Source organism: Elaeis guineensis, chromosome 1, assembly GCF_000442705.2.
Source record: "Elaeis guineensis isolate ETL-2024a chromosome 1, EG11, whole genome shotgun sequence".
Classification (NCBI taxonomy): Eukaryota; Viridiplantae; Streptophyta; class Magnoliopsida; order Arecales; family Arecaceae; genus Elaeis; species Elaeis guineensis.
The window spans coordinates 5,425,660-5,451,112 of record NC_025993.2 but is presented as its reverse complement, the minus strand read 5'-3'; the positions used below and the strand labels follow the sequence as shown (position 1 = coordinate 5,451,112).

The window sequence follows — 25,453 nt, the reverse complement described above, 5'->3', positions numbered from 1 at the left end:
GTACGTGAATAAACTTGACTGTGGTCCCGATAAATTAATTTTTTTTTTGGCAACACCTATAAACTAATTCAAGCCAAGCCCACAGGTCATAGGGACACTTCACCAAAACAAATCCCGCTCACACACTAACCTATATTATTCCATGTTTTCGATCCACTCGTATCCAACCAAGCAAATCTAAGGAACATAAGATATGTCTCAATAAACTAATTAGCAAAATGACAGAAAGAAACACTCACGTCTCTGCTTGGAGCCCTGCTATCATCCACGCAGCCAGGGCTGGTGACGCGCCAGAAAAACGCTGCACCCAAGCCGTTTTCTTTTCTTTTTTTTTTTTTTTCTTGAATTATATCATTTCGCCACCCAGCACGAAGGACGAAGCACCCTCTGGGAACTTCCCCATATCAATCCTGGCTTATCCAGACTAGCTAGACGAGGCACGTGGGCCCACCACGTAGCCGACCCATGTGCCGCTCCCCCTCCTCCATGTCAGGTCCCACCGTAAGGTCCACCAATCCAACGGCTCGGATCCAGTCCGTCATAAAGTCATCGGCGTATTCCCGAGGGAAACACGGATCAGACGGCCAGGATTGCGCGAGACTGCGGGTGACTCCGGTGGACCGCGGCGGCAGCATCTCCCGGGGGGGACGCGGAACATCCGGGAACACCCTGTCCAGTAGCTGTCGCCGTCTTTCCTTTTTCTCCCTTCTCAACTCTTACTGCTGTTCTCTCTTTTCTTTGCGGGGCCGTGGCCGCGTTGCGTCCCCTCTTCGATGCTTCTCTAAAAAAGATCGAGGTTCGAATTAAAACCCTAGTTGTTCGAAACCCCTCGATCTCTGGCCGAGGGAGGAAGGGAGCGAGGATCGATCGAGCGTCCGGAACCCTAGCGGAGGGAATGCGAAAGCTTTTCGGGTTAGTTCGGGTCCCTTGACTAATCTCTTGATTCTTTTGGTCATTGATCCGGGGGATCGCAATTCTATGGGCTCTTTTGCCGTTGGAGATCGCGATCTCCTTCATTTTTCTCTTTTTTCGTTGTCTTTGGAGAATCTTGAGGTTGTTGTTGGGAGAAAGGTGGGATCTTGGAGGGCCATGGGTTGTGTATTTTTTGCTAGATTTCGGTAAATTAGTCTTTTCTTTTGTTCCTTGTTGGTTTTGGGGTTTACTGGAGCTTAGATCTCTTCTGGATGCTTAAATTTTCTATTTCTGGGAATTGTACTTTGGAGTGGCTAATTGAGGTATATCAGGCTGTATTCGTTGGTGATGCTTGCTAAAAGTTTATCTCATCCGATTTGTTCCGTTCCGTTTGAATTCTGGTTTTCGACCTGAGGCAGTCTTAAAATCTATCCCTCATTTTGAATTGAGTTTCTTCGAGTCGCTCAGCTTGTGGTGAAAAATGCTCTTTTTCCTGGTTGAGTTTCTTCATGGCTGTTTTGTGTGCTATCAAGAAGCGAATTTGTCGTACATTTTCAAATTATTTAAGTTTTGAAGATGAATTTGTTGCGTTTTCATCTTCATTCTTGATGGACTTTTGGAATTATACTGCTCTGAGGTCTTTGAATGTCTTGATCATTGTAATAGTACGTGATCCTGTATGCTTTTTGATATTACAGGCTTTTCTATGTTTGTGACTAATGCAGGAAATAGTGCATCTTGGCTTGAAACTAATTTGTCGTCATAGGTTGGGTGTTGTTTGAGTGTTCATGGGAGGGCCAATGGCTTCTGAGATGGTCAAAGTGGCAACAAGTGATAAACTGAAAGATATGGACTGGATGAAAAACATTGAAATTTGTGAACTTGTTGCACGTGATCCAGGGTATGTTACCGGTGCTCATTGTACTCCAATGTTCCAAAGAACATGTTAAATCATGCAAAGAGCTGTCTCTCTGCCCTCTGTTTTATCCATAGATCCATAGAGTGAGGTGCTACTCTACACAGTCGGATGGCACACAAGGTTCAAAAAGTACCATGCTAGTGCCTTACTGGCATGACGCATTGGCATAGTGTCAGCTGCTAGCCAAGAATGGCCAGTCACAGGGGAAAAAATCATCAATTGTCATGCATAGAACCTTTTTACATCCCATTTTATGACATATTTTTATTTCTTTTGGATTATAGGCAAGCCAAATACGTCATCAAATCTATCAAAAAAAGACTGGGGAACAAAAATGCCAATACCCAACTTTTTGCTGCCATGGTGAGTGCCAAGTCTTTGGAGTTTTCATCTTACTCAGAATATCATGGTTGTCCATACATTTTTAATGAACTAGAAGTTGGATGCAAACTTTTTTTTTTTTTTTTATCTTGTGTACAAGATCTTCTACGTGTGTGGTAGTTCATTACCTTTGTGGATATAGCTCTAGCAGCAAAATTAAGATGATCAACTGGCTTTGCGATTCATGATAGCAGTGCTATTATGAATATGGTATGTCTTTGAATCCTTAAAACTGAGCAAGGAATCCTCTTTTTGCCACCCACAAAATCCAGTAAGATTTTATTTAATGTTTGCTAATAAACACGGAACTTCTATTCTCTCTCTTTATGTTGTGAATCAAAATTTACTCAGTGATGGATATCCATCCTTCTATTTTGCTACACATGCCTTTTGCCCTATATGTAAGAAAATATAACAAATTATAATTATATGATCATGTCTGATAGTATAATGGATGTTATACATTAACTATTATACTTTAAATGGTCATTCGATTGTTAGCAAGCATTTAGACTTTTAAGCGAAGTAATAGGAACCTAAATATAAGGAGGTATGGTTTATACATTAAAGATTTGGATAACCAAATAAGTGGCTGCTTAATTGTTTTAGCGACTGTAGTTAGATTATTGCCATTGATTTTTGTTAGAGAACCAAACTATTTTGGTATATTGGCAACTTGCATAACATTCACCATATTTGTTCACAAATGAAACACCTTTAATCTTTCATGTTATGCAGGTCTCATGTTGCCTACTCACTGTATTCGTAAAACTATGATTAAAATGAAATGCAAACTAACTAACATCTCAGAAAGATGCTTTAGAGTTGTCAAGGCAGCCAGGTGGCCCCAAGTTGGTAGGGATCCTAACTGTCTAGGCACTGCGGAGGTGCCTAGGTGGACTGCCTAGTGACTTGGGTAGTCCATCTTTAGGGCAAAATAATACAAAAAGTCGAAACATGACATAGGTAACCTCATTTGAAGCCATAACACCTTTAATCTTTCATGTTATGCAGGTCTCATGTTGCCTACTCACTGTATTCGTAAAACTATGATTAAAATGAAATGCAAACTAACTAACATCTCAGAAAGATGCTTTAGAGTTGTCAAGGCAGCCAGGTGGCCCCAAGTTGGTAGGGATCCTAACTGTCTAGGCACTGCCGAGGTGCCTAGGTGGACTGCCTAGTGACTTGGGCAGTCCATCTTTAGGGCAAAATAATACAAAAAGTCTAAACATGACATAGGTAACCTCATTTGAAGCCATATGTATAGATAACTAAATACACCATTATATCACTATAGGAGTTAATATTATTAAAAATCATCCATGATTTTATTGCATTATTGGTTGACCAAGTCAAATATAAGAGTGATAGTGAAGTTAAATATGAAAAGTACGTATTTGACTAGCCTGGAACAAAAAAAGAAAAAAATCTAAAGCACAGAAGCTATAATTGTATTCTCATATTTGCATATAAAAAGAAAATAATAGATTGCACGGAGGTGGAAAATAGAGAACAAATAGAAAAAACAGATGAAAAGAAGAACAAAAGGGGAAGAAGAGAAGAAGAAATGACTTTTCAAATGAAAAGGGTTAGAAGAAGAGGAACAGCATGAGAAGAGAAGAGGAAGAAAAAGGAAAATTGTAATTACTGAAACATAGAAAAAAAAACATTTCGGGGCCTTTGGACGGTTAAACAATTGTCTGCAACATACTAGTTTCAGTGAGAGATGAGAGAGGTGTTGGGTCAGGAAAGATGGGGGGATGGAGTGGAAATAGTTATGTTATTTTGTACTTCTAATCTATGTAAAATAAGTTTATTTCAGTCATAGTATCGTAAATAAAGTAAAGCAAGAAAGCAAAGACCAAATAAAGGAGCATGTGCGTTCCTCTGTGTGTATCTTTTAGTATAATAGTGCCTGGTAGACCACCAAGCACTGATGTTATCATTCATGGCAGCATTAATTTAGTAGCGTTTGGTGACCCAAATGGAATCACTATGGTGATCTAAGATAATCGGTGATCCGAATCCGTGGTGATATGATCACCAATGATCGAAGATCACTGTGCTTGATAGGCCATGGTCAAGTGATTAAAGATCTTCGGGTATCCATAAGTAACTTATTTGCATTCTAAGGGAATTCAAGATCACCGATTATATAATATCAAAACTATTCATAATATATTTTCTAAAAATATATTTATTAATCATATATAATATATCATAAATAAAATATTATTGTATTTATTAATATATTAATAATTAATAGATTTTATAAAAATATATTTATTAGTCCTATAAATTATTAATTTTATAAAAATATATTAATTGTTATTATAAAATTAATATTAATATTAATATTTATAAGATATTATTTAATAATATGAATATTTATTTTGATTAGAAAAATAAGGCAAATAGAAGTAATATATTAAATATTTTTTATATAAATATAAAGTATAATAAGATATTTTTACTCTAATTTAAAATTATCATTGAATCATAATATGATAATAATATGATTAATAATATATTATCATGTAATACATATGATAAATATAATATCAAATATCAAATATCATATATACAATATTGATATACTATATTAACAGTATATTGACGTATCTTTTTTTTTTGCTAGATTCCTTATATTTTAACCCAGATCACTATCTATGGGTGATTTTGGATTCCTGACCTCAAGGATGGATATCCCATCACTAGATTGAGGGGTGATTTGAGGAGTGGGGGTGATTTGAAATTACTGCCACGTAGGATCACTATGATGTAACCAAACACGGTGATCTTATCAACCCCACCCACATCATCCAGGACCTTGGGTGGATTAACCCATACCAAATGCCCCCTTGGGGTTGTAGCTGCATACCTTAGTTATAATGGGTTTAGAATTCATTGAAGGGTCAAAGACTCAAATGTGTTAGCTGCATTTTTGGATTGTAAGTTGTAACTGCTCTTTTTTTAAGCTTATTTCTTGCCTCACATTTCACATTACTAAGTTAGTACATATTATCTAAATTTGCCGCAATTTCCTAGCATGGACCACAATTTGGTCACAGGATTTCGACAGTAGGTTAAATAATTTTATATAGTAATATACTAATATGTATTTTTAGCTATAGGATAATAGTCCTAGGTGGATTGCTTTATTGATTAACAACTTGTGGAGTTAATTTATGATTTGTTTCAATGTATGCAAGGGCAGCAACTTATGTATGTAGCTGTTATCTGATTAAAAAAAATAAACTTTTACCTCTGATTTCTTCTTCTTCTTATACTACTTCTGTAATTCAAGGCTAATGAATTGCTTTTTATATATGTAGCTCTTGTTTGATTAAAAAAATGAATTAAATTTCATTTCTATTTATTCTTCTAAAATTTGTTCTGTAATTAAGGCTATGAAAATTGCTTTAGTCATAAGTCCAACCTTTTGGTTTAGCTCTGGGTGTTCTATTTCTTTTATCATTCTATCTGCAAGATACTGAATGCTTTTGTCGATGCTTTCTCACAACATCTTTCTAAGTTATCCTAGGTCTCCTCCTTCCTTAATTACATTCTTTGACATGCATTTGATCCAAGGTTCTAAGTATGGGCCTAGACCATTTTTGAACTGACTAAAATTTCAATATCATTTACTTGTTTTTCATGTTTTTCTTCCTAGTCTATGACATCCATTTTAACATTCCTATTACACCAAACTTTTCTTGTTTTCTTAGACTACTTATTCAAGCATTACTACCATTTTCTAAAATTTGTCTTAAGCGGCCATGGTATTCATCGTCAGTCCATGAAACCTTAGAAGTACGTCTCCACTTTATTTCTTCTATTCTATTTCTATTAAAAATGTTTACATATTTCTCAATATAGTACAGGCATGCATGATGGACACTTAGTATCAGAGGATATAAATATTTAAAAATTAAATTATAATTAGAAAAGAAACATATACCAATAATAGAAATAAATTAGTTATAAGGGAGCATGTAAGATATCAAAAATGCACATGCAAATGTGCAATGCGCATTGAGAAGAAAGAGTAATGAACAATATTTTGACATATTTAAGCTAGTAGTTGAATGATAGATCGCAACATGATAGATCATGCAAGGATTAAAGTTGGAAAAAATAAAAAAAAATGCAAAACTATAATTTCTAAATAATGTGAATGATAATATATTCAGATTGATCAAAAAAAAAATATTAAATCAATGTATGAAGTTGCACACAAAGCAATATGATAGAAAATAAAAGATGACCAACACAAAACTATAAAATAGAATGTACATAAAAAAACAATACCAAGGAAAGAAAAGACATAATAAATAACAAAAAGTTAATCAGGTTTACTACTAATCACCTGAAAATGCAAGTAAAAAATTTACACATATAATCATAAAATATAATATTTTAAATACAAAAATAAGTAACACAAATAAAATATAAATTTAAGAAAACTGAAGGAATTAGGAAAACTTAGTCTAATTAAGAAAAAAGTGTAACATTTTTTTATTAGTGATACTCGTTGCTCTTTCTGACCACTTGTGCGAATACTCTAACTAATGCATTATTATTAAACAATAACTAATACTCAACTCCCGCGTTGTGATGATTTAATTGATAATAATGATAACATTTTACATTAAAGATTGCTCTTATCAATTAATCCTATGATGAGATCAAAAGGGTCTCTGAGAGTTCTTCTTTCCAAAGATGATCTTCCAAATCAGTAAAGATTGCTGCATTTGATAAATATTCGTGTATCGCTTTACTATTATTATATAGATAGATAGATATTAATTTAAATTTTTTTTTTATTTTTTATCATATTATTTGTGCTGTTATTTCTTATTTAAAAAATAAAAAAAATTTGTAGCGTTGCGGGAGATTATCCTATAATCTTATATGTTAACATGGAATGCCACCTCTAATATTCATATATCGCTTTTTTATTATTATTATATAGACTTAAAATATTTTTTTATTTTTTTAATATACTAATTATGCTTTTATTTTTTATTTAAAAATATAAAAAAATTAAAAAATAAAATTTGATACGTGGCATTGCTGGAGATTATCTTATAATCTTATATGTCAATATAGAATGCCATCCCTAATATCCGTGTATTGTTTTACTATTATTATGTAGATGGATAGATTGAAAATATTCTTTTATTTTTTATTTAAAAAATATAAAAATAAAAAAAATAAAATTTGACATGTGGCATTACGGGAGATTATTCTATAATCTTACGTATCAATACGAAACATATCCCTAATGCTTGTGTATCGCCATACTATTATTATATGGATTATATAGATAGATTTTTTTTAATCATACTATTTATATTTTTATTTGTTATTTAAAAATAAAAAAATAAAACTTGATATGTGGCATTACGGGAGATTATCCTATAATCTTACGTGTCAGCATAGAATGCCACTCCTAATATCTGTGTATTGTTTTACTATTATTATATTGATAGATAGATAGATAATTTAAAATATTCTTTATTCTTTATTTTTTATCATACTATTTGTGCTTTTATTTTTTATTTAAAAAAATATAAAAAAATAAAATTTGACATGTGACATTATGGGAGATTATCCTATAATCTTACATGTTAACACGGAATACCACCTTAATATCCATATATCGCTTTACTATTATTATATAGATTTAAAAAATAAAAAAAATAAAAAAAATAAAAATTGACATGTGGCATTGCGGAAAATTATCCTATAATCTTACGTGTCAACACGGAATGTCATTCCTAATACCCATGTATTGTTTTAATATTATTATATAGATTATATAGATATATTTTTTTATCATACTATTTGTGCTTTTATTTTTTATTTAAAAAATATAAAAAATAAATAAAATAAAACTTGACATGTGGCGTTGTGGGAGATTATCTTATAATCTTTCGTGTTAACACGGAATGCCACCCTTAATACCCATGTATTGCTTTATTATTATTATAAAAAAATAAAATTGACATGTCGTGTTGCGGGAGATTATCTTATAATCTTTTGTGTCAATATAGAATGTCACCTCTAATACCCGTGTATTGTTTTACTATTATTATATAGATTAGGGGATGCTATTTAGGAAAGATTAGGGTATGCTATTAGGAAATATTAGGAGAGATCATTGATAAAAGAATTGTGGGGACAGTGAGGGTGGGATGCCAAAAATATGGAGGGAGTTGTGGGGATTGAGAGGGGGGAGGGTTGGTGTTGGTGGAGGCAAAATAATTGGAGTGGCAGGTTAGAGAGGAGGGGCTTATACCTTCATGCAAATGCTTTTCATTTTTTTTTTTGAGACAAAAATGAAGTTTTCTTCTTCTGAAACAGAGATCTTAAACTCCAATTGAAGCAGTAATATTGATATTAATTACATTCATGACAAACAAAATTCATGTATTTCAACAAAATGGGAATTTATTAGGATCAATAATCATCTTAATATTGGCAAATTAGAGAAATGGGTGAGGTGTTGGGATTAGGATGTGGTTAGGTTGAAAACCAAACAAAATATCTGAATGAGGGGATGAGGAGCGAAGAGAGTTCTATGGTAGTTTCTTTTTCTTCCTTGCCAATCCATAATGAGGAGAGGGATGTGATGGAATCCATATTAGGATGTGCATTTGAGGAATGTGGAAGAAAGAAATAGAATAATGAAGATGGGTTTGGGATCACATAGATTACATTGGATACAATTTTTTCTAAAATTGCCCATATTAATGTTTTTGATTCTAATTTATCAATATTCCATCTATGGGCAAATTTGGCAGACTTAAAGACCCCAATGCTCTTGTTGATATGGTATGGAACTATAGATTATTTAGTGGATCCAAGACAATGAAGCCAAGCCCATTTTGATGTATCTTGGCCATCAGCTACATTTGGGGCCTTGTTTTATTTCAATTTGATTAAGGCCCTTTTTGTGATTGGTATCGATAGTAGAGCTTTTAACAAAAAGTTGTCTGTTGTTTGATAATTATATTTCTAAAGTGCTTGAGAACTTTAGCATCTATTCAGTAACCAAATTGGGAGTGTACTTTTAGTATGAGAAAATGACAATAAAAGATATTGCACAATACTTTAAACTTTTTAATTCTTTGTAGTTTATACTATCAAGAGCAGTTTTTATAAAGTATTCTTAATTTACAAATTATTTATTTTGAATAATATAATATTAGAATAGTATAATATTGTAATATTATAGTGATATATAGGAATAGTAATGTTATACTATTAAAATATGATTAGTATGATATAATAAGGTTTAAAATTCTGTGGGATGGTGGTGTCTTGGTTTCTTCATGGAACGGAATGTCCTCTTATCCTATCCTATCCCAGCAGCAATTCTAATCGTGCATTGCAATAGATACCCTCCATCTCTCTTTCCTTCTTCCTTCCTTTCTTACTTTTTTTTTCTTTTTTCTTTTTTTCTTTTTCTCTTTTTTTCTTGCTTTCCTTCTTTTCTTCTTCTTTCCTTTTTTGTTCTTTCCTTTTCTTCTCCTTCTTTTCTTTTTTTCATTTTTCTTTATATTTCTTTCATTTTTTCCTTTTCTTCATCTTTCCTTCCTTTTGTTGCTTCCTCTTTTTTTTCTCTCTCTACATAGATGGGTTTCAGAGTCCTGAACTCATTCTGATCCCGTTTTCTCATAAAAATGGGATGGGATGGCCAGGACGCCCCCTATCCTTCTTGGGCTTAAAACCTTGTGATATAATAATGATTGTAATGTAGTGTTCATAATATTAGTATAAATGGCCCCTCCAAGAGCAATCCCAAATGAGGCCCAAAATAGCATTTTGTATGCTTCCTTTTCATAAATCCAATTCCATGTGAGCACTTAATGTTTCGCTCTTAGTCTTTTTTGAGTTAATGATTTAATATGGAAACAACATATGCAACATAACGCCTTTTGAATTATTATCAGTAAGGTCATCTGTGAAGTTTGTCATTTAATTTTATAATATCGAGAAATACTTACAGTTTTGAATAATATATTTTTGACTTGATTAATATCTATTTTAGCCTTTTGCTTCCCCATTTTAACATGTCGACCATTTGGATCAAAAACAATTCTTTTGTTAACAAAGAACAATACTTTTTTGCCATGGTTCTTTTGAGGTTAATGCACATCTGCAGTTTCCCAAATAAGTTGTTCTATTTATGTTGCAGTTGCTAGAAATGCTTTTGAATAACTGTGGAGAGCATATTCACAGACATGTGATAGATAATGGACTTCTTCCAATACTAGTGAAGATAGTGAAGAAAAAGGTTAGCCCCCATTTGATAGTGAATCACCATCTATTTAACTGGAAACTCTTCCATATTTAGTTCCATTTTAGACATGCTTGGAATTTTTTAAAAGCATGCTCTACTCTGTTACAGACGGATTTGCCAGTCCGAGAAAGAATATTCCTTCTTCTGGATGCTATGCAGACAGCCCTTGGTGGAGCTTCTGGAAAGTACCCTCAGTATTATGCTGCATACTATGACCTGGTGGTAAGTTCTGATATAACACTACATAGACTTAGGAGTACCTTTTATCCCATGTGATCTGTGCTTGCTAAGATGGTTCATCCTTGACCTCCATTTCTATTATGACTATTATCTGTTGAGTTGTACTGTCCAATGAAGATCTTTTATGAAAACTTAATTGTACACTTGAGATGTTTTAGGATAAATATTGTGATGTTCTTGTTCATCTCCTCCTGTGATTTACAGTTTGATGGAGGCTTGGGGTATTCCTCTGCTTCTGTGACTTTGGGATCCATTGGAGAGTTCTGTGACAGATGAAGCCCCCTGATGTATAAATTGGATTTTATGCTGGGTGTCTAATCTCTTCAAAAGAGGTCTAGTAACATGGAAGGACCTGTGTTTTTCCATCTATTTCTTCTTAGTCTTCTTTGCCCATTTGCTTTATCTCATCTCTCGATTTAATCAAACTCATATGGAACCAATACCTGCCACCCCTACCCTCACCTGGTAAGTGAGGCAGAAGAGGGGCCTCATTATATTGAGGACCCCTTTAACTATTTACAGTAGCTATCATATCAGTTAAAAATTAGTTTGGCCTTTTCGGAATAATTTGAAGGAAACATTGTGTGGTTTCTGGGATCTCTTTTGTTTCTGTGCAAGTCAATGAGTTAGATTTTTTTTACGTGAATCACACCGAAAACATGGCAAATTAATTGGGTGGCTGTTGCTGTTTCTGTACCATTTGCAGAGTTTGTTGGGAATGGAATATTGGAAACAACTGTAATAGGAGTTCCTATGGTGAAGTGTGTGCGAAATTTTCCCCCAATTTTATTTTGTAGTTACCCTAAACCTAGGACTACTAGCAAATGTTGAGCTTCCATTTTATAGTGTTCAAGGCTTGGGATTCCAAACCTTTGTACCAAAATTGGTTATTGAAACACCTATCCTTTACTAGTTCTTCTTGCTTCGACCTGGATCTATCTAAATCCAAGCTGCTTTGGACTTTGCTCATCTTTTTCTCTGAAGCAGTTGTTAAGTGGGTCTCCAAGAAGAAAAAGTATGTTTTGGGCCACATATTTCAGTTTGCTGCAGATGAAAATTCTAAATCCTGAGCCTTACCCTATTAGAGATTTCCTGCTGACAGGAAGTGAACTCTGCAGTCTATATTGAGTGGTTCTGGTCCTTTTTCTTTTCTTTAAATCCTTTATTAATTAAGATTTATAACTCTTATTAGAGGGTGCAAGGATGAACAGGTTTGATTAAAGTTATCCATGGAATAATTTACCAAAATAACTATTTATGACATGCAATCTCTCTCTCTCTCTCTCTATACATACACACACACACATGTAAACACACACAAAAACTCACAAAAACTCTATACACACATGTATATATATGTATGCACGCATACATCTACACTTATTTGCATGCTTTATGTTGTCTAGATATAGATCAACATATTATACTTATAATAGAAGATTTAACTGGGGTGAGATCTTTCAAGTTTTCATGAGACATGCTGATGCGGATTTTCATGCTTATTATAAAGGACACAGTTCACATATCTTGTGAGGTCGAATATGAGTATGCAACATTCTGAGCCAATCTGTCAGCCCTTGCTGCCAGAGAAAAGAGACATAGAAGCCATGCGTAGTCTTGCCATGTGCTCTTTTTCATGTGTTGACATGGCCTGTAGACCCCACCAGTAGACCATGAGTAGGTAGAAAAATTAGCCCAAATATTTTATGTTGCCTAACATGAGGCATCTGAGCCACACACTTCCAAAAGCTACTATCTTTGAGTTAGTGTATACCATGCCACATTTGCTACATGTTTAATTTTAAGCAGTCATTATTTAAAGGTATATTTCATTAGTCAAAACTGAATTATACTGAAATATATTATTTATGCCAGTCTGCTGGGGTACAGTTTCCACAACGCCCTCGTGTTAGACCAGCTGAACAACCTGCTTCAAAGGTCCAAGTGAAAAATTTGCCTGCTCAAGAATCTCTACCGCAAAAATATGAAAATGGGGAAAAACAAACAAATAGCCAGATAATGCCTGACTCCAGGTACTTTAAACTGGTCATTTTTTATTCATCAAGAAAGTTATGGTTCAAGGTTGACTTTGATAAGAATGAGATGGGAAAAAGTCATTCTTTATTGGCATGATTGATGTGTTTATGATGTATGATCTAAACAATTTTGTAAGTGGTTCTTAATTTGGCTTATCAATACTCTCATGCCACTCACCTCTGTCAGATGTTAAAGTGGGGAAACAGTTATTTTTGAAAATATCTAGCTTACAAGACCTGATCGGTTGGTTATTGCATACCAAGATGGTACAATATAGGTTTCACAAAGCAAGCTTATTTTTTAAACAATAAGGATGCTTGAAGCTGTGGTGGAAGTATCACTATTAGGTCTGAGGGCGGGAAGCTAGATTTTGCACAATTACACTTGGTGAGCCTTAGTGAAAGATTTTAGATGCTAGTTGCAGAGGGCCAGCTCGTGCCTAACTTTTGTACATGAGACAGTTTTGGCTGTGCTTGCATATCAATGATAAAGTGCAAACATAGCAGGAGTCGATTTTATTTATTTGCTAGGACTCAAAGCAGATTCCATAATCCTTTTTCATTTTCCTTTATGGACTAGGTTTTCACTCTGCCTGAAGGGTTTTGTACTAATAAAACAAAATATACTAGCTTGGAATATTAAGAGACACAAGTCATAATAACCTACCCCTTAAGCAGCATTTGTTTATTGTGCTGTATATTCAGTTGCATGTGAGCAAACTGAGGTGGATCAGAATGAGTGTAGTATTGAATCATAGTCACAGGACAAGTCTCTGAATTGTCTTTAGATGTTAGTAATTGCCATGAATGTGGTTAACAAGCATGCTATTGTTGCTTGCCAGATAGTTCTTATGCCTCATAAATTAACTAAAATCTTGACATTTCAATATGCTGAGGTAGCATGCATGACTGGTGAATAGAGTAACCAAACAAATGAATTTTGTGCAATCAATTTAATCCATCATATCAAGTAATAAAGAAAAAGGTCATTGTTGCTATTATATGGCCACAGTATTTAGACTAGTTAACCAAAAAGTTCAAATTGTTCTTGTGCAAGAACAAACAGATTATCATCAGCATCATCATCATTGATTACCACCATCCTTAGCTCAACCCATGGTTCTGAGTACTATACTGTACTAGTCCATGTTGTATCAGGTTTACCAAATCTGATTGGCAGGGGACTGATACTCAGTATGCCCCCCTGACAACACCAGGTACTGAACCAGCGTATGGTAGTGACAATTGGTATGCCTGTACTGAACGGGCATTGATACAGGTACTAGGACCGGTATTTAGTTAGCTCGATCACCAGACAACACCGAGAAGTTTTTAATTTTGGGTTGTCTCAACACTTGAATGATACAAAGATAATGAAATTTCCAAAAACAAGCCTCTAGGTTGACATCTATCCACATCGATGTAACATGGATTTCGGTTTAAAGTGCACATGCCATATGTGATGACAAAGAGCTGGTATCCACTAAAACATAAGTAAACTTTATAACAAGAAAATGACATACTTCAATTTATATGAGACTAGAGTCTTGCTCATCCAATTTGCATGTGGTGGCTGCATTTTTTTTTTTTAAATACAAAGGAGAATACTTTTTAACTATGATGCTATTTTTATTTAAAGACCTCTCGAGTTACATAGGATTCATTTTAGTTGAAGAGTTTCTAATTGACAAGAATTCTACGCAAACAAGGAAATAAATATTTTTTTTCTTGTGATTGATGGGGCCAGGTTGCATATCTTTGGTAAGAGAAAAGGGAGCACCATATTCTTATTTCTTTTTGGTTTTTGATTGGAGCCATGGGGGGAGCATGTGGATTGTGTGTGTTCCCCGCAGGGGGGGGGTGCATGTATTGGGAGTTGCGGAGCTACAGGTTCTAAGACCGGAGACATAAAGAAGGCATTGGGCCTTCCCATTATTTATTATTAGATAAGTAGGAAGCATAGATTCAATTATCAAGAAATTAAAAAGAAAATGATGTTAAGAAACTTGAGTTAAATTTGGTTTTTCAAAATATTTGTGGTAGTTTTCAGAGGATTCTTGATGGATAATGTAAGGGGGAAGCAACATCAAAGCTAGGACATAGTAGATGTATCTGGTAATGGTCTCCTAATATATGCATTATATGCACTATATATACCATCTTGATACCACTGTGTTGTTGGAACTTAGAAAACGAGTTTAATTGTGTTTGCCTTTTTGGAGCCTAGTCGAGGATGATATTGTCAAAGACTTCTGCGAATGTCATTGGGATAATTTTGAAGTTTTGACAAGGCATAAGTTTTTTCGATAACTGCACTATTAGCGAACAAGTATTTCGTTAACTGTATGATTGGTAAGATACACACACACACGCACATAAAAGATGGACTGGGCTTAGGTCGACCAGATTTGGAGCTAAATCCGATCAGGTTCCCCACCATTTGATCAGCACGGATCTCCGCATAGTAGAACAAAAGTTAATGGCTACTTTTCCTTCCGTTTAGATTTGAAAAATATAGTGAAAAAGTAAATAGGCCATTAATACGGATGGGATGGAAGCCACATGTGCCAAAGGTTGGGGGTCAAATTTGTGTTTATTTTGGAGCATTTCTGTTTGTCGCCACAAAGTTTGTATTTATTTTGGAGCATTTCTATTTATTTTGTTTTTGTTTATTCGTAACTCATTTTTGTTTATTCTAGAAATATTTGTGTTTATTTTGAAGGGATTTGTGTTTGTTTTATCCGAAGTTTGTAATTATCTGCCATTCTTGTTGTTTATTATGGGGAGGACCTAAAGTGGGCATGTCCCATCGCATTAATGCGGATGGGATGGAATCCTATGTGTGCCCAGCCACCATTAATGCAGCTGGGATATGTTACTTCAGGTCTCCTGCGCAATAAACAACAAGAATAAATGATAAACACAAACTTTGGATGGAATGAACACAAACCCCTTCAAATAAACACAAACCTTTCTAGAATAAACATAAACAACTCACGAATAAATATAAATGCTCCAGAATAAATACAAACTCAGCCCCCAACCCTTGGCGGACGTGGGCTTCCATCCCATTTGCATTAATGGTGCATGGGCTTCCATCCATCTGCATTGATGGTCTGTTTCGTTCTTCTTCTTCTTCTTCTTCTTCTTTTTTCAAACCCAAACGAATGGAAAGGTAGCTGTTAATTTTTTGTTTTGCTAATGGAGATCCGTGCGGATCAGACAGTGGGGAACTTGACTAGATCTGGCTCCAAATCTGATCGATCTGAGCCTAATCTCTCTCTCTCTCTCTTTCTCTCTCTCTCTCTCTCTCTATATATATATATATATATTATTAATCTGGTCGATTTTTTGAAGTGCTTATAGATAATAATCTGAGTACCTTTCTATGTGTATGTATATGTATATGTGCATGTATCCACGCATATACATATATATTCCATCATTTTCGACACCACCAATCTCTCACTGTATGAAATATAGGAAACAGACAATCTTAAATATTGTGGTTTATATTTGTTACCACATGTAGGACCTATAACAATTTACTATTGGTATTACAGCTTTCAAAGTGCATGTCGAATGAGTCAGAATCATTGAATGTTTGAACTAATAGTGACAGTTGGTATTAATAAATGACAATTGAATTAATACTGATAACCGGTATTAATAAATGACTAATAGGTTTTTTGATCAAAATAACTAATAGGTTAGGACTCAACGCTTCATCAAATTTATATTGATGATGGACAACTTCAGTGTCCGTTATCTGCTCATTATAGTTAAAATTATACTTTTTGTGTGTCTCCATACCGAGTCTTCTTCTGTTGTTCAAGGCTTCAAGCATTGGTATCTGCTCCCAAATCTAATACATGACATACTTGTAAGCATGGATATAAAAGAGATATGAATATTCATAAAATCTATGAAAATGTACATGACTGATACAGCGCATTTGTTGGTTAGATCTTTTCTAAAATATATTCTTATTTAAGGCTGTACTGTCATCCATGTAGTTCAGTTGTGGTGTCAGCACTTGTTTTGATAATTAATTTATAATAAATTCTGTTAAGAAGTTTCCTCTATTTTTGGTAATTGAGGTGGCAGCCCCACAAACTTGGAGAAACTTGGCACTTGTGTTTAGTCTTTAGAAGGTGTTGCTAAATATAGCCAAAAGGATATTATTATTTGTTCTGAATGCTGACAAATTTAGATCATCATCATTATCTTATGGTAAATTTTGTATTTAATATATTTGTATTATTTCAGTGTAATTCATAAAGCAACTAGCGTCTTGGAGGTTCTGAGGGATGTGTTAAGTGCTTTGGATCCTAAACATCCAGAGGTATGGTTCAAATGAAATTGCTTTCTTTGTTTTATGTTCTCAAATGAACAACGATAATGAACTTCCTCAGGATGTTGGCTACAAGGTTCTCTGGTCATTTTTGTTGATATTAGCAATATTTCTTTTATGAAACAGTTGGTGTTGGAAAATTATAACTTTTAAATGTATAGTCAAGTGTTAGCAAGCAAAGATAGAATATGTTTCCATGATATGCTTTCTGCTTAACTGGTCAGAAAGCTTAAAACTTATAAAGGGTGAGCTTATACAGTATACGAACTCATTTTTACAAGCATTAGTTTTACTATTGCAGGGAGCAGCTGATGAGTTTGTGTTGGATCTCGTAGAACAATGTTCATTTCAAAAGCAGCGAGTCATGCACCTGGTAATGACCTCCCGGTAAGATATTCTTTTTTCTCCTATCTCCCTTGTTCCTTCTTTTAGAGGGCATTCTTTCAGTTTCATTTTGCTGCTATGGCTTATGCTATACTTTTTCCTATTCAGATATTGAAAACATTTTGTATTTCTTTTACTATTTTGATCTTATTACTCTGGATCTGTTGCATACAATTCAATACCTTTTGTGCGTTTTTACTTGATGGCTCAACAGATGGATCACTTTTGAGATAGCTTAATGGTCAAATATGTTGATCCCCTCTCTCTCTCTCTCTCTCTCTCTCTCTCTCTCTCTTTAAAATAAAAAATTATGGATTTGTTAATTATGTTGTCTGTTGTCATGATCCTCTGAGAACATTGTTAAGAAATTATACAAGTACTATATTATTATTTATATTTGAAAATATGTCATTTAATTGGTATCCTGCGAACTATACTATCATTTTGTAATGTTATTTATTATTAACCTCTCAGTAAATACCTGTTGTCCTGGGCAAATTTTTTTAGCTGAACAGCTTGAAAACTTGAAACATGGAAATGATAGAGATTCACTTTGATCTCTTTTTTTGGCCGCACAATGTTGCTTGTGGATTCTTCTACTTAATCTGCTAATTTATGATGTGCATTTGGTCCTTGGGTAGTGAATAATCTTGTAAATTGCTTCTTGTTAAAATCAGATAATCTTTGTAAGCATAGGAAGGATTCTGTGGAACTCATTCACACGTACAAAAAAGAATCTTTTGCTCTCAGGTACTTTTAGAAGTGATAAGAGATTGACCCCAATATCTATTGACCTTTGGGGGCTGTAACTTACATATTTTATGAGTCAGGGAATGCTGATTGGGATTGCATCCGTTATGGCATTTATCATAGATTGGATGTTTGCAAATCTTTGTTAACCAGTTATTCTCTTAAAAATAGGAAAATTTGCTTTGACCAATATTTTTTTGAGTGGTGATTTTGACCTTGATGACTACTATCATAGAAACCAAGGGTAGCATACTCACTCAAAAAGTATATATATATATATGGAAGCCATATGACTTGCAGGGGATTTTTGTATGGTTTGCGGTTTGGAAGGTCTAAGCTGTCCACTTTTTAAGCTTTAGATAACCAAGTTATTTTTTTTATCTTTTTCTTTGATAGTATCTTTTTCTTTAATAGTTTCTTTTGTCATATTGGAATCGAAGGAATCAGGTTGTAAAAAATCATTGAAGCAACTGGCCGAGCCTCACCACGTGACTAGTGGTTGGGCTGGTCGAGAAGTAGTTGGATAGGCCGATGCTACCTATCTATGCCAATCCCTTTCAGTTCATTTATCCGTTCCCTTTCTTTCCTCAAACAATCATAAATTCATGAAATGTCAATTTATTCCCTTTTTTCCCTCTTTTTATGACCAGCAAGATTCACTCAAGGGGATGGGAGCTAGGTTGGCTCCATACTGGCTGAGGGCATTAGCACTCAACTGATAGGGATAAGGACAGCTCAATCTGAACTAATCTATCCGACGCCATCAATGTATCTCTTGTGTCAGATTCAATCTGATTCCTGGCTCCTAGGCTTTCCACCTGGTTGAGAGATGCGATGATCCAAGCACATGCAGTTGAGGAAGGTGAGGAAGTTCCTATTTTCCTTCCATGTCTATAACCAGCTGCATCAATTGATCTACTTGATTCGCTTGGACCGGCTATTGACTGAGCAAGGGATGAGATCGTTCTTGACTCAGTTTCTTTAGTTTGATGATCACATTGGTTGCAGTTGGGGGCATGGGATTGGCCCATTGATGGGAACAACGGAGGAAGGCATATGTGAACTTTCAAAAATCGAGGTCCCGGGATCAGGCGAGAGTGATAGACATGAGTTTCTGTTAGCTGATTAGCTCCCATTGGAATGGGATCTGCATGGGATAGCTTTGATCGAGGAGCTGGGCTTTTCTTCGCTGATGAATCAATTACATTATATACTGATTAACTTGCCCAACGTTGGTAAAATGATAGGGAGGCATCCTTTTTTTATCTTCCTTTTCCCCAATTTATTAAAAAAAGAATAATGCAGAAAATGGCAGTTTCTTTCAAAAAAAAAAATTTATGGAACTTATGCTTTTGATTCTTTGCAGCATGCTGCCCGTCATTCGGGAATTTTATATTGAATAGACTCATAACTGCAATCACTGAAAATTAAAGGAGATGAGCTTGTTTCTTCTTCATATAGATAGGCACCTGCTGCCACAAATCTTCTCATATGTCCTTAACATATGAGTTAGCAGATTACCTTTCTACTTAATTTCCTTATGCTGTTCTCTTTGACCCTTATGATCCCCAAATCTGTTATCTCTTATCATTTAAATAGAGCTTTGCCGATTATCATTGGAAAAGAAGTTGCCGCCTCTATTAAAAAATCTGTTTTATTTTCCTCAGGGATGAGAAAGTGGTCCCTCAAGCCATCGAACTGAATGAGCAGATTCATAAGGTGCTTACTCAGCACGATGCACTCCTTTCAGTTCGTGCTACTTCTACTGCAGCTCCCTGTGTCAATGAAGAAGCCGAAGAGGAAGAGGATGTGGAACGTCTTTATCGGAGGTATGGTCATGTTTTTATTTCATAAATATTGACCTCCAAATGAAACAATAGAGCTCATTAATTATAATTTTTTTTATATATTTATGAAACAATAGAGGTCATTTATTATGTTTTTTTTTTTCAGGACAGATATGACGATTTCAGACACAATCTTTACCACCTGAATATTTTTCTGAGTTCTGTAACTAGATCAAGAATGACTTGTTAGAAACTGCTCATGAATCATAAATTACAGTCACCTGAGCTTATACTGTGCACACAAATACAATCTTTATGACGATAACTTGATCCATATATCTGAAAGCGGTATCTTGGTTTTCTCTTATGATGATAGCATTCCAACCTAAGATTTAAGACACAAATTCAAATTATGTAATATATGAAAATCTAGCATATATGGCACTTCAAGCTAGACCTCTCATATCTCTTGGTTGATTTTTACCCTGTGATAAGCAATTTCACAATGTGTAAACCCATCCATTAAGGTTATGATTATCTCTTTCATATTATGATTAAGAAGTGCCTCATGGATTGAGTAGATAGTACAATTGCTTGAGTTCTGCTGACATAGCCATCACTGTACTGCCTGTACAGAGAATCTAACCATCTTCACTCTCCCAAGGGGAGTGGGGTGTTAGTTCCTTAACCAACAGGCTAATCAGCTGGAGGCAGTAATAAATCTTGTTAAACATCATCAACTTTTAAGATAACATCATCAACTTTTTAACATGTCCTTGCAAGCCTTGAAGTTTATAAGATCTGCTGCCAAATTAGACATAGGCAGAGAAAATATATCGGTAATATCATTGAAAAGTTTTTATAGGGGCAACTTAAACAGTCTATCAAAATGATTGAAACAAGAAATCTGTGAGAAAAAGAGCTTGTAATGTAATATGATAATTATATTCAGTGAAAAGAAATTTCAACTCTATAATCATTGTTTGAAGGTTTGTCTGGGCCTTCAAATTGAGACCAATACATTTCTAATTTGGGCACACAGACCAATTCGTTTCTGAGTTTCAGGAAACATTTCCTCTAAAAACTTGAATTTTGCAATTTTTAAGAAAATTGGAAGCATTCTAATTTCTAGCTATAAAGCAAGTATAGGAAAACCAAATTCATTTATGTGAATTTGGTTATCATAGAGCTGGAATGTTGTACTTGTTTCTGTGGACATGTGTGACTGATTGCCATCAAATAGTAAAATAATATATTGCACTCCAGTTATGTTCTTAATGTTTCAGTGAAAAGACTAAATCATACGTTAAGGCCTGAAATAATATAATTATCTTAAATGTCATCTAAAAACAAATTTTCACATTTTTTTTGGATAGTTTTTATATTAATTACCTCTTTAGACCCTTCGTAGTTCTCAAATAATGAAAAATGTTGAAAGTAGTATTGAAACTACCAAAGTTGACAAACTACTTGTAGTTCTCAAATAATGAAAAATGTTACCGAAGCTGACAAACTACTCGTAGTTCTCAATAATGAAAAATGTTGAAAGTAGTATTGAAACTGCGGAAGCTGTCACACTACCTAACCAAGTCTCATTTGGTTCAGTTGAAAAGCTGAAACCAAAATGGAGTTTATGAACCTTTAACACAATCAAAACATTGTTAAACGACCTAAATTACTTGGTAGATAGGTGGTCAATAATGTCTCATTAAAAGTCCTCATATTTTGGCCAAAATTTTGAGTCATGAGCTGAATTATGTGTGTTTCAAGTGCTCTGGAGTCAGCACATTATTGCTTTAAGAAAAAACCTGTTTAGTAGAGCAAATGATTTGCACATTTTGGATTAAATTATTGCAAGCATGGATAGCACCTTTAGGTTCATAGTAGTTCATTGGAGAACCAAAGTTTTGCATCTATTTCTCATGCAAGACTGCAAGTGCATAGTGCTGCAGTTGTTTATATTGCAGATAGGATGAATATTTAATACTTCAATCAGTAAGCCTTGTCTCACCTATTGGGGTTAGATTAATAATTCTTGTTTAGTACACCAAATTCTGAAGATGTTGTATGACTTGCTCCTTGCAAAATGTGGACCTGCAGTAAATTGGGGCATGTGTCTGTTCAGTATATATAAATGTAAAGTTGGATAAGACTTCTTTTAAGAGAATTTGGAGATCAGATGTAGGATGATATGACCTAGAGATGCACTTAAAAGCATCCTGCCCACTTTCAGCTCTCTCCCACCCTTGTATTCAATGTCTCCATGGTTTGCCCAACCAACTCCTGTCTCACTAATCCTACATCAACAACCCTCTTCTTGCTGCATCATCTCCTGCCACCTCTCTCTCAATTCCAATTCTGGCAACTTGCTTGACTAAACTATTCGACAACAATAATTAATGAAGCTGATAATGTTCCCTTACACCATGCACAGCTAAGTGGTGCGCATGGTCTATGATCTAACTTATTGGTTTACTCCATTGTACCAATGTCAACACATGTATATGGGTGTGGATCTAAGTCACGTTGCTGAGCTTTTGGACAAGGCACTTGTAGAATCTGAGAAACTGGTGGGGGAAAGGATAGAGAAGAGTGAAAGAAATATGAGAGAGAGAGAGAGAGAGAGAGAGAGAGAGGTGCAAGAATGGGTTGTCATAGTGGACTGGGTTGGGTGGATAGCACCTGCACCTTTATGTTGGGTAGGGGATGTTGGTGGTAGACAGAAGATGACCATTCAAATACTTCAGGCATGCAGATGTTTATTTGAGACTGTTTGATGGATGGCTATGATCCCCATCATAAGGGCCTATTAATCAAAATTTTTTTCATTGAAACCATATATTGATGATGACCATTTAATTTTTAGTCCTCCCCCTATGTAGAAAGACAAAGAATAGGTGTGCATAAAACAAGCATAGGTGCATATATAACACATAAAAATGTATGTAAGAAAGGCACTAGTGTGTATAGAGGACTAAAATGAAAAATGATAGGTCCCTACAAGATCAGGTGATGTACGGTGTGTTCATGTATCCATACCCATAAGTCTACATATACAGATTTGGGGAGAAGATGAATCCCACTCCTGGGCACACCCAACAACTGTACCCGAGCCCATGTAACACAGTCCATTGTCAACCCATTTACCACTGCTAACCTATTCTTATGGTGCTTCACCATTTGGATCCTCCTGTTACAATGTAGGAGTGAACCATGCCCCTACCATCTCAAACTTGGAGATTCTACTGGTTGAAGAAGTAGAAAACTAAGTGGGGAATGAATAGAGAAGCGGGGTACTGTAGTGTTGATCGAATTTATTTGCTCCATTGATCAACATTCTTTTCGAGGTGGGGCACAAGTCAGCATCTCAAGAAAGGAATTGATGTATTGTATTTATTTTAATGAGATAGCAGAATAGCAGTAACTTTCTGCCAGCATTTAGACTTCAGTGCATGTCGCAGAGCATTTGGCAGTTTACACAATATGAGGTCAAATCCTTTCAGAGACATCCTAGTTCTAAACAACACTAGCCCCCACCCCCCAAGCACCCCTTGGGTCAATCATGCATGTGTGCAATATTCTAGCAATATTCATAGCTTTAAATTAGAAAACACTTGAAACAAGTTCTCTGGTTGGGCCAATTATGATAAGAGGAGCTGCAATCCTATTCCAGGCACAATTTATAAGCCAAAAAATAAAAAAGGCAATGCAACATCTAGGAATGAATAATGCTTTCCTGCATGTGTGGTGCTGGCATGGGTACACATGGGGATGTGCATCAAGACATGTATACGTGTGAATGGAATGATGCATTTATGCTGATATAAAATGAAGTGGTTTGCTGCAATTACTTAATTAATTCTATTTAGATGTTTGGACATTTACTTCTCACAGCTGGATGCACATGCTCTGAGCAATGCAAGAAGGCTTTATAGTGCTAGCTGAAAAAGTTATTGTGCATAGAGAATATAGATATGGCTGGTCCATTTGGATTAATGGATTCAATAAGTATTGATATGCTTTAGGTTTATGCTGATTTTTCCATCTAATGTACTGTTTGTCCACTAAATGCACAGAATACGGAAAGGAAAAGCATGCGCTGAGGACCAATCAGATGACTCCATTGGCTCTTTCAGATCTATTCCTAAGGAAAAGTTGCAGAGACCACTTATACGGCCACTCTGCATACAGCCATCTGATCCTGACAATAAGCCAAGACCTCTATGCATACAATCATCAGATCCAGAGACCAGACCACCTCCAGCGGTCACCATACCACCTCCACCAGCCAAGCACTTGGAGAGGGAGAGATTCTTCAAGGAGAAAAAGATGGATGGTTCAGTTTTAACAGGTCACATGAGAGGGTTATCGCTGAACAGCTGTAACGGCAGTAGCTCTCGCAGTGGCAGCACTGATTTTAGTGAATGAGATATTTTCGGTTTCCATGATTGATATTAACAGCAGCTGCAGGGTCATGTGAAGACATTATCGTCTTCCATATATTTGGTGTCTAACTCTTTTCTTTTCTTCTCTAAATTTGTTTCACTCTTGAGGTTTGACCTGTTTATTGTTGTTCAGGCTGATGCTTTTTGTTTGCAGTCTTGCTCAGTTTTCACTGGTTTGAGCTAGTGGGATTGGAGTGGTGTTTATAGATAAGTGGGAAAAAATCTCATTACTCGTATCTGTCAATACTTGACCTCTTTTTGAGGCTTGCTGCAGGACTGGTTTCATGGTGTAAAATGGACTCCAAAGCTTCATGATACTCAATAGAATAATAGATGGCACGTTGATTTGTAGGTGAATCTGGATTTGAGTCTTAAGTTGGTACTCAAGAGAGACAATGGAGGGGTCAAGGGATCCAATGGATACCTTTTGCTTGGTTCAAGTGATATGATTGTGGTTGTGACAAAATGAAACATGGTCATATGAAATCCTGAGATACACTAGTTTACTGCAAGCTGTTAATGTGGTGTTGGATGCAATCCATTTTTTTGCAGCGTCACCATCACCAAGTATGCACTTAATCTTACCAAATGCATAAATCATGGGTCCTCAAATTGCCAGTGTGAGTTGAATGGTGACTTGCATACCTGCAGTTCCCACAAGAACATGAACCCCACTAAAATTATGAAACTGGAGTGCATCTCTGAGGACAATCTCCCACCCTTCACTCTCAGAAGATAACTGTGGCTGTAGTGTGGCAATCCTCACATGCTCTTTGGTTCTTCATTACTCATACTGGAAGAGAAACTGGCAAACAAGACAACCCGAGTGCCCGATCAAGCGTATCGAGCAATCAAGGCATGTACAGGTGGCTTTGATATGCATGAAAAGGCCTTAATTGCTTCTTCCAATCCACCATTCTTTGCATGCATG

The 25,453-nt window shown here is 35.2% G+C and overlaps 1 protein-coding gene across 2 annotated transcripts; it reads left to right on the top strand.

Annotated features, from left to right (window-relative positions):
• Positions 1-577: 577 nt before the first annotated feature.
• Positions 578-24,879, top strand: LOC105037923 (TOM1-like protein 5). 2 transcript variants are annotated; one of them, XM_073262213.1, is made up of 10 exons: positions 578-912; positions 1,638-1,813; positions 2,116-2,194; positions 10,422-10,520; positions 10,635-10,748; positions 12,642-12,799; positions 17,072-17,147; positions 17,458-17,543; positions 19,958-20,119; positions 24,154-24,879. In XM_073262213.1, the coding sequence occupies exons 2-10, from the start codon at positions 1,701-1,703 to the stop codon at positions 24,503-24,505; spliced, it is 1,239 nt and encodes a 412-aa protein (XP_073118314.1). In that variant the 5' UTR covers positions 578-912; positions 1,638-1,700; the 3' UTR covers positions 24,506-24,879. The 2 variants fall into 2 exon arrangements, with proteins under 2 accessions (XP_073118314.1, XP_073118357.1); XM_073262256.1 differs by lacking the exon at positions 1,638-1,813 and having other exon boundaries at positions 579-912.
• The last annotated feature ends 574 nt before the right edge of the window (positions 24,880-25,453 follow it).

Bases quoted from the DNA above. Each gene is read 5' to 3' on its own strand.
- LOC105037923 (XM_073262213.1), top strand. From the start codon at position 1,701: ATGGGAGGGCCAATGGCTTCTGAGATGGTCAAAGTGGCAACAAGTGAT. The intron at 12,800-17,071 runs GTACTTTAAACT...GTATTATTTCAG, and splicing joins CAGATAATGCCTGACTCCAG to TGTAATTCATAAAGCAACTA. The intron at 20,120-24,153 runs GTATGGTCATGT...CTAAATGCACAG, and splicing joins GTGGAACGTCTTTATCGGAG to AATACGGAAAGGAAAAGCAT.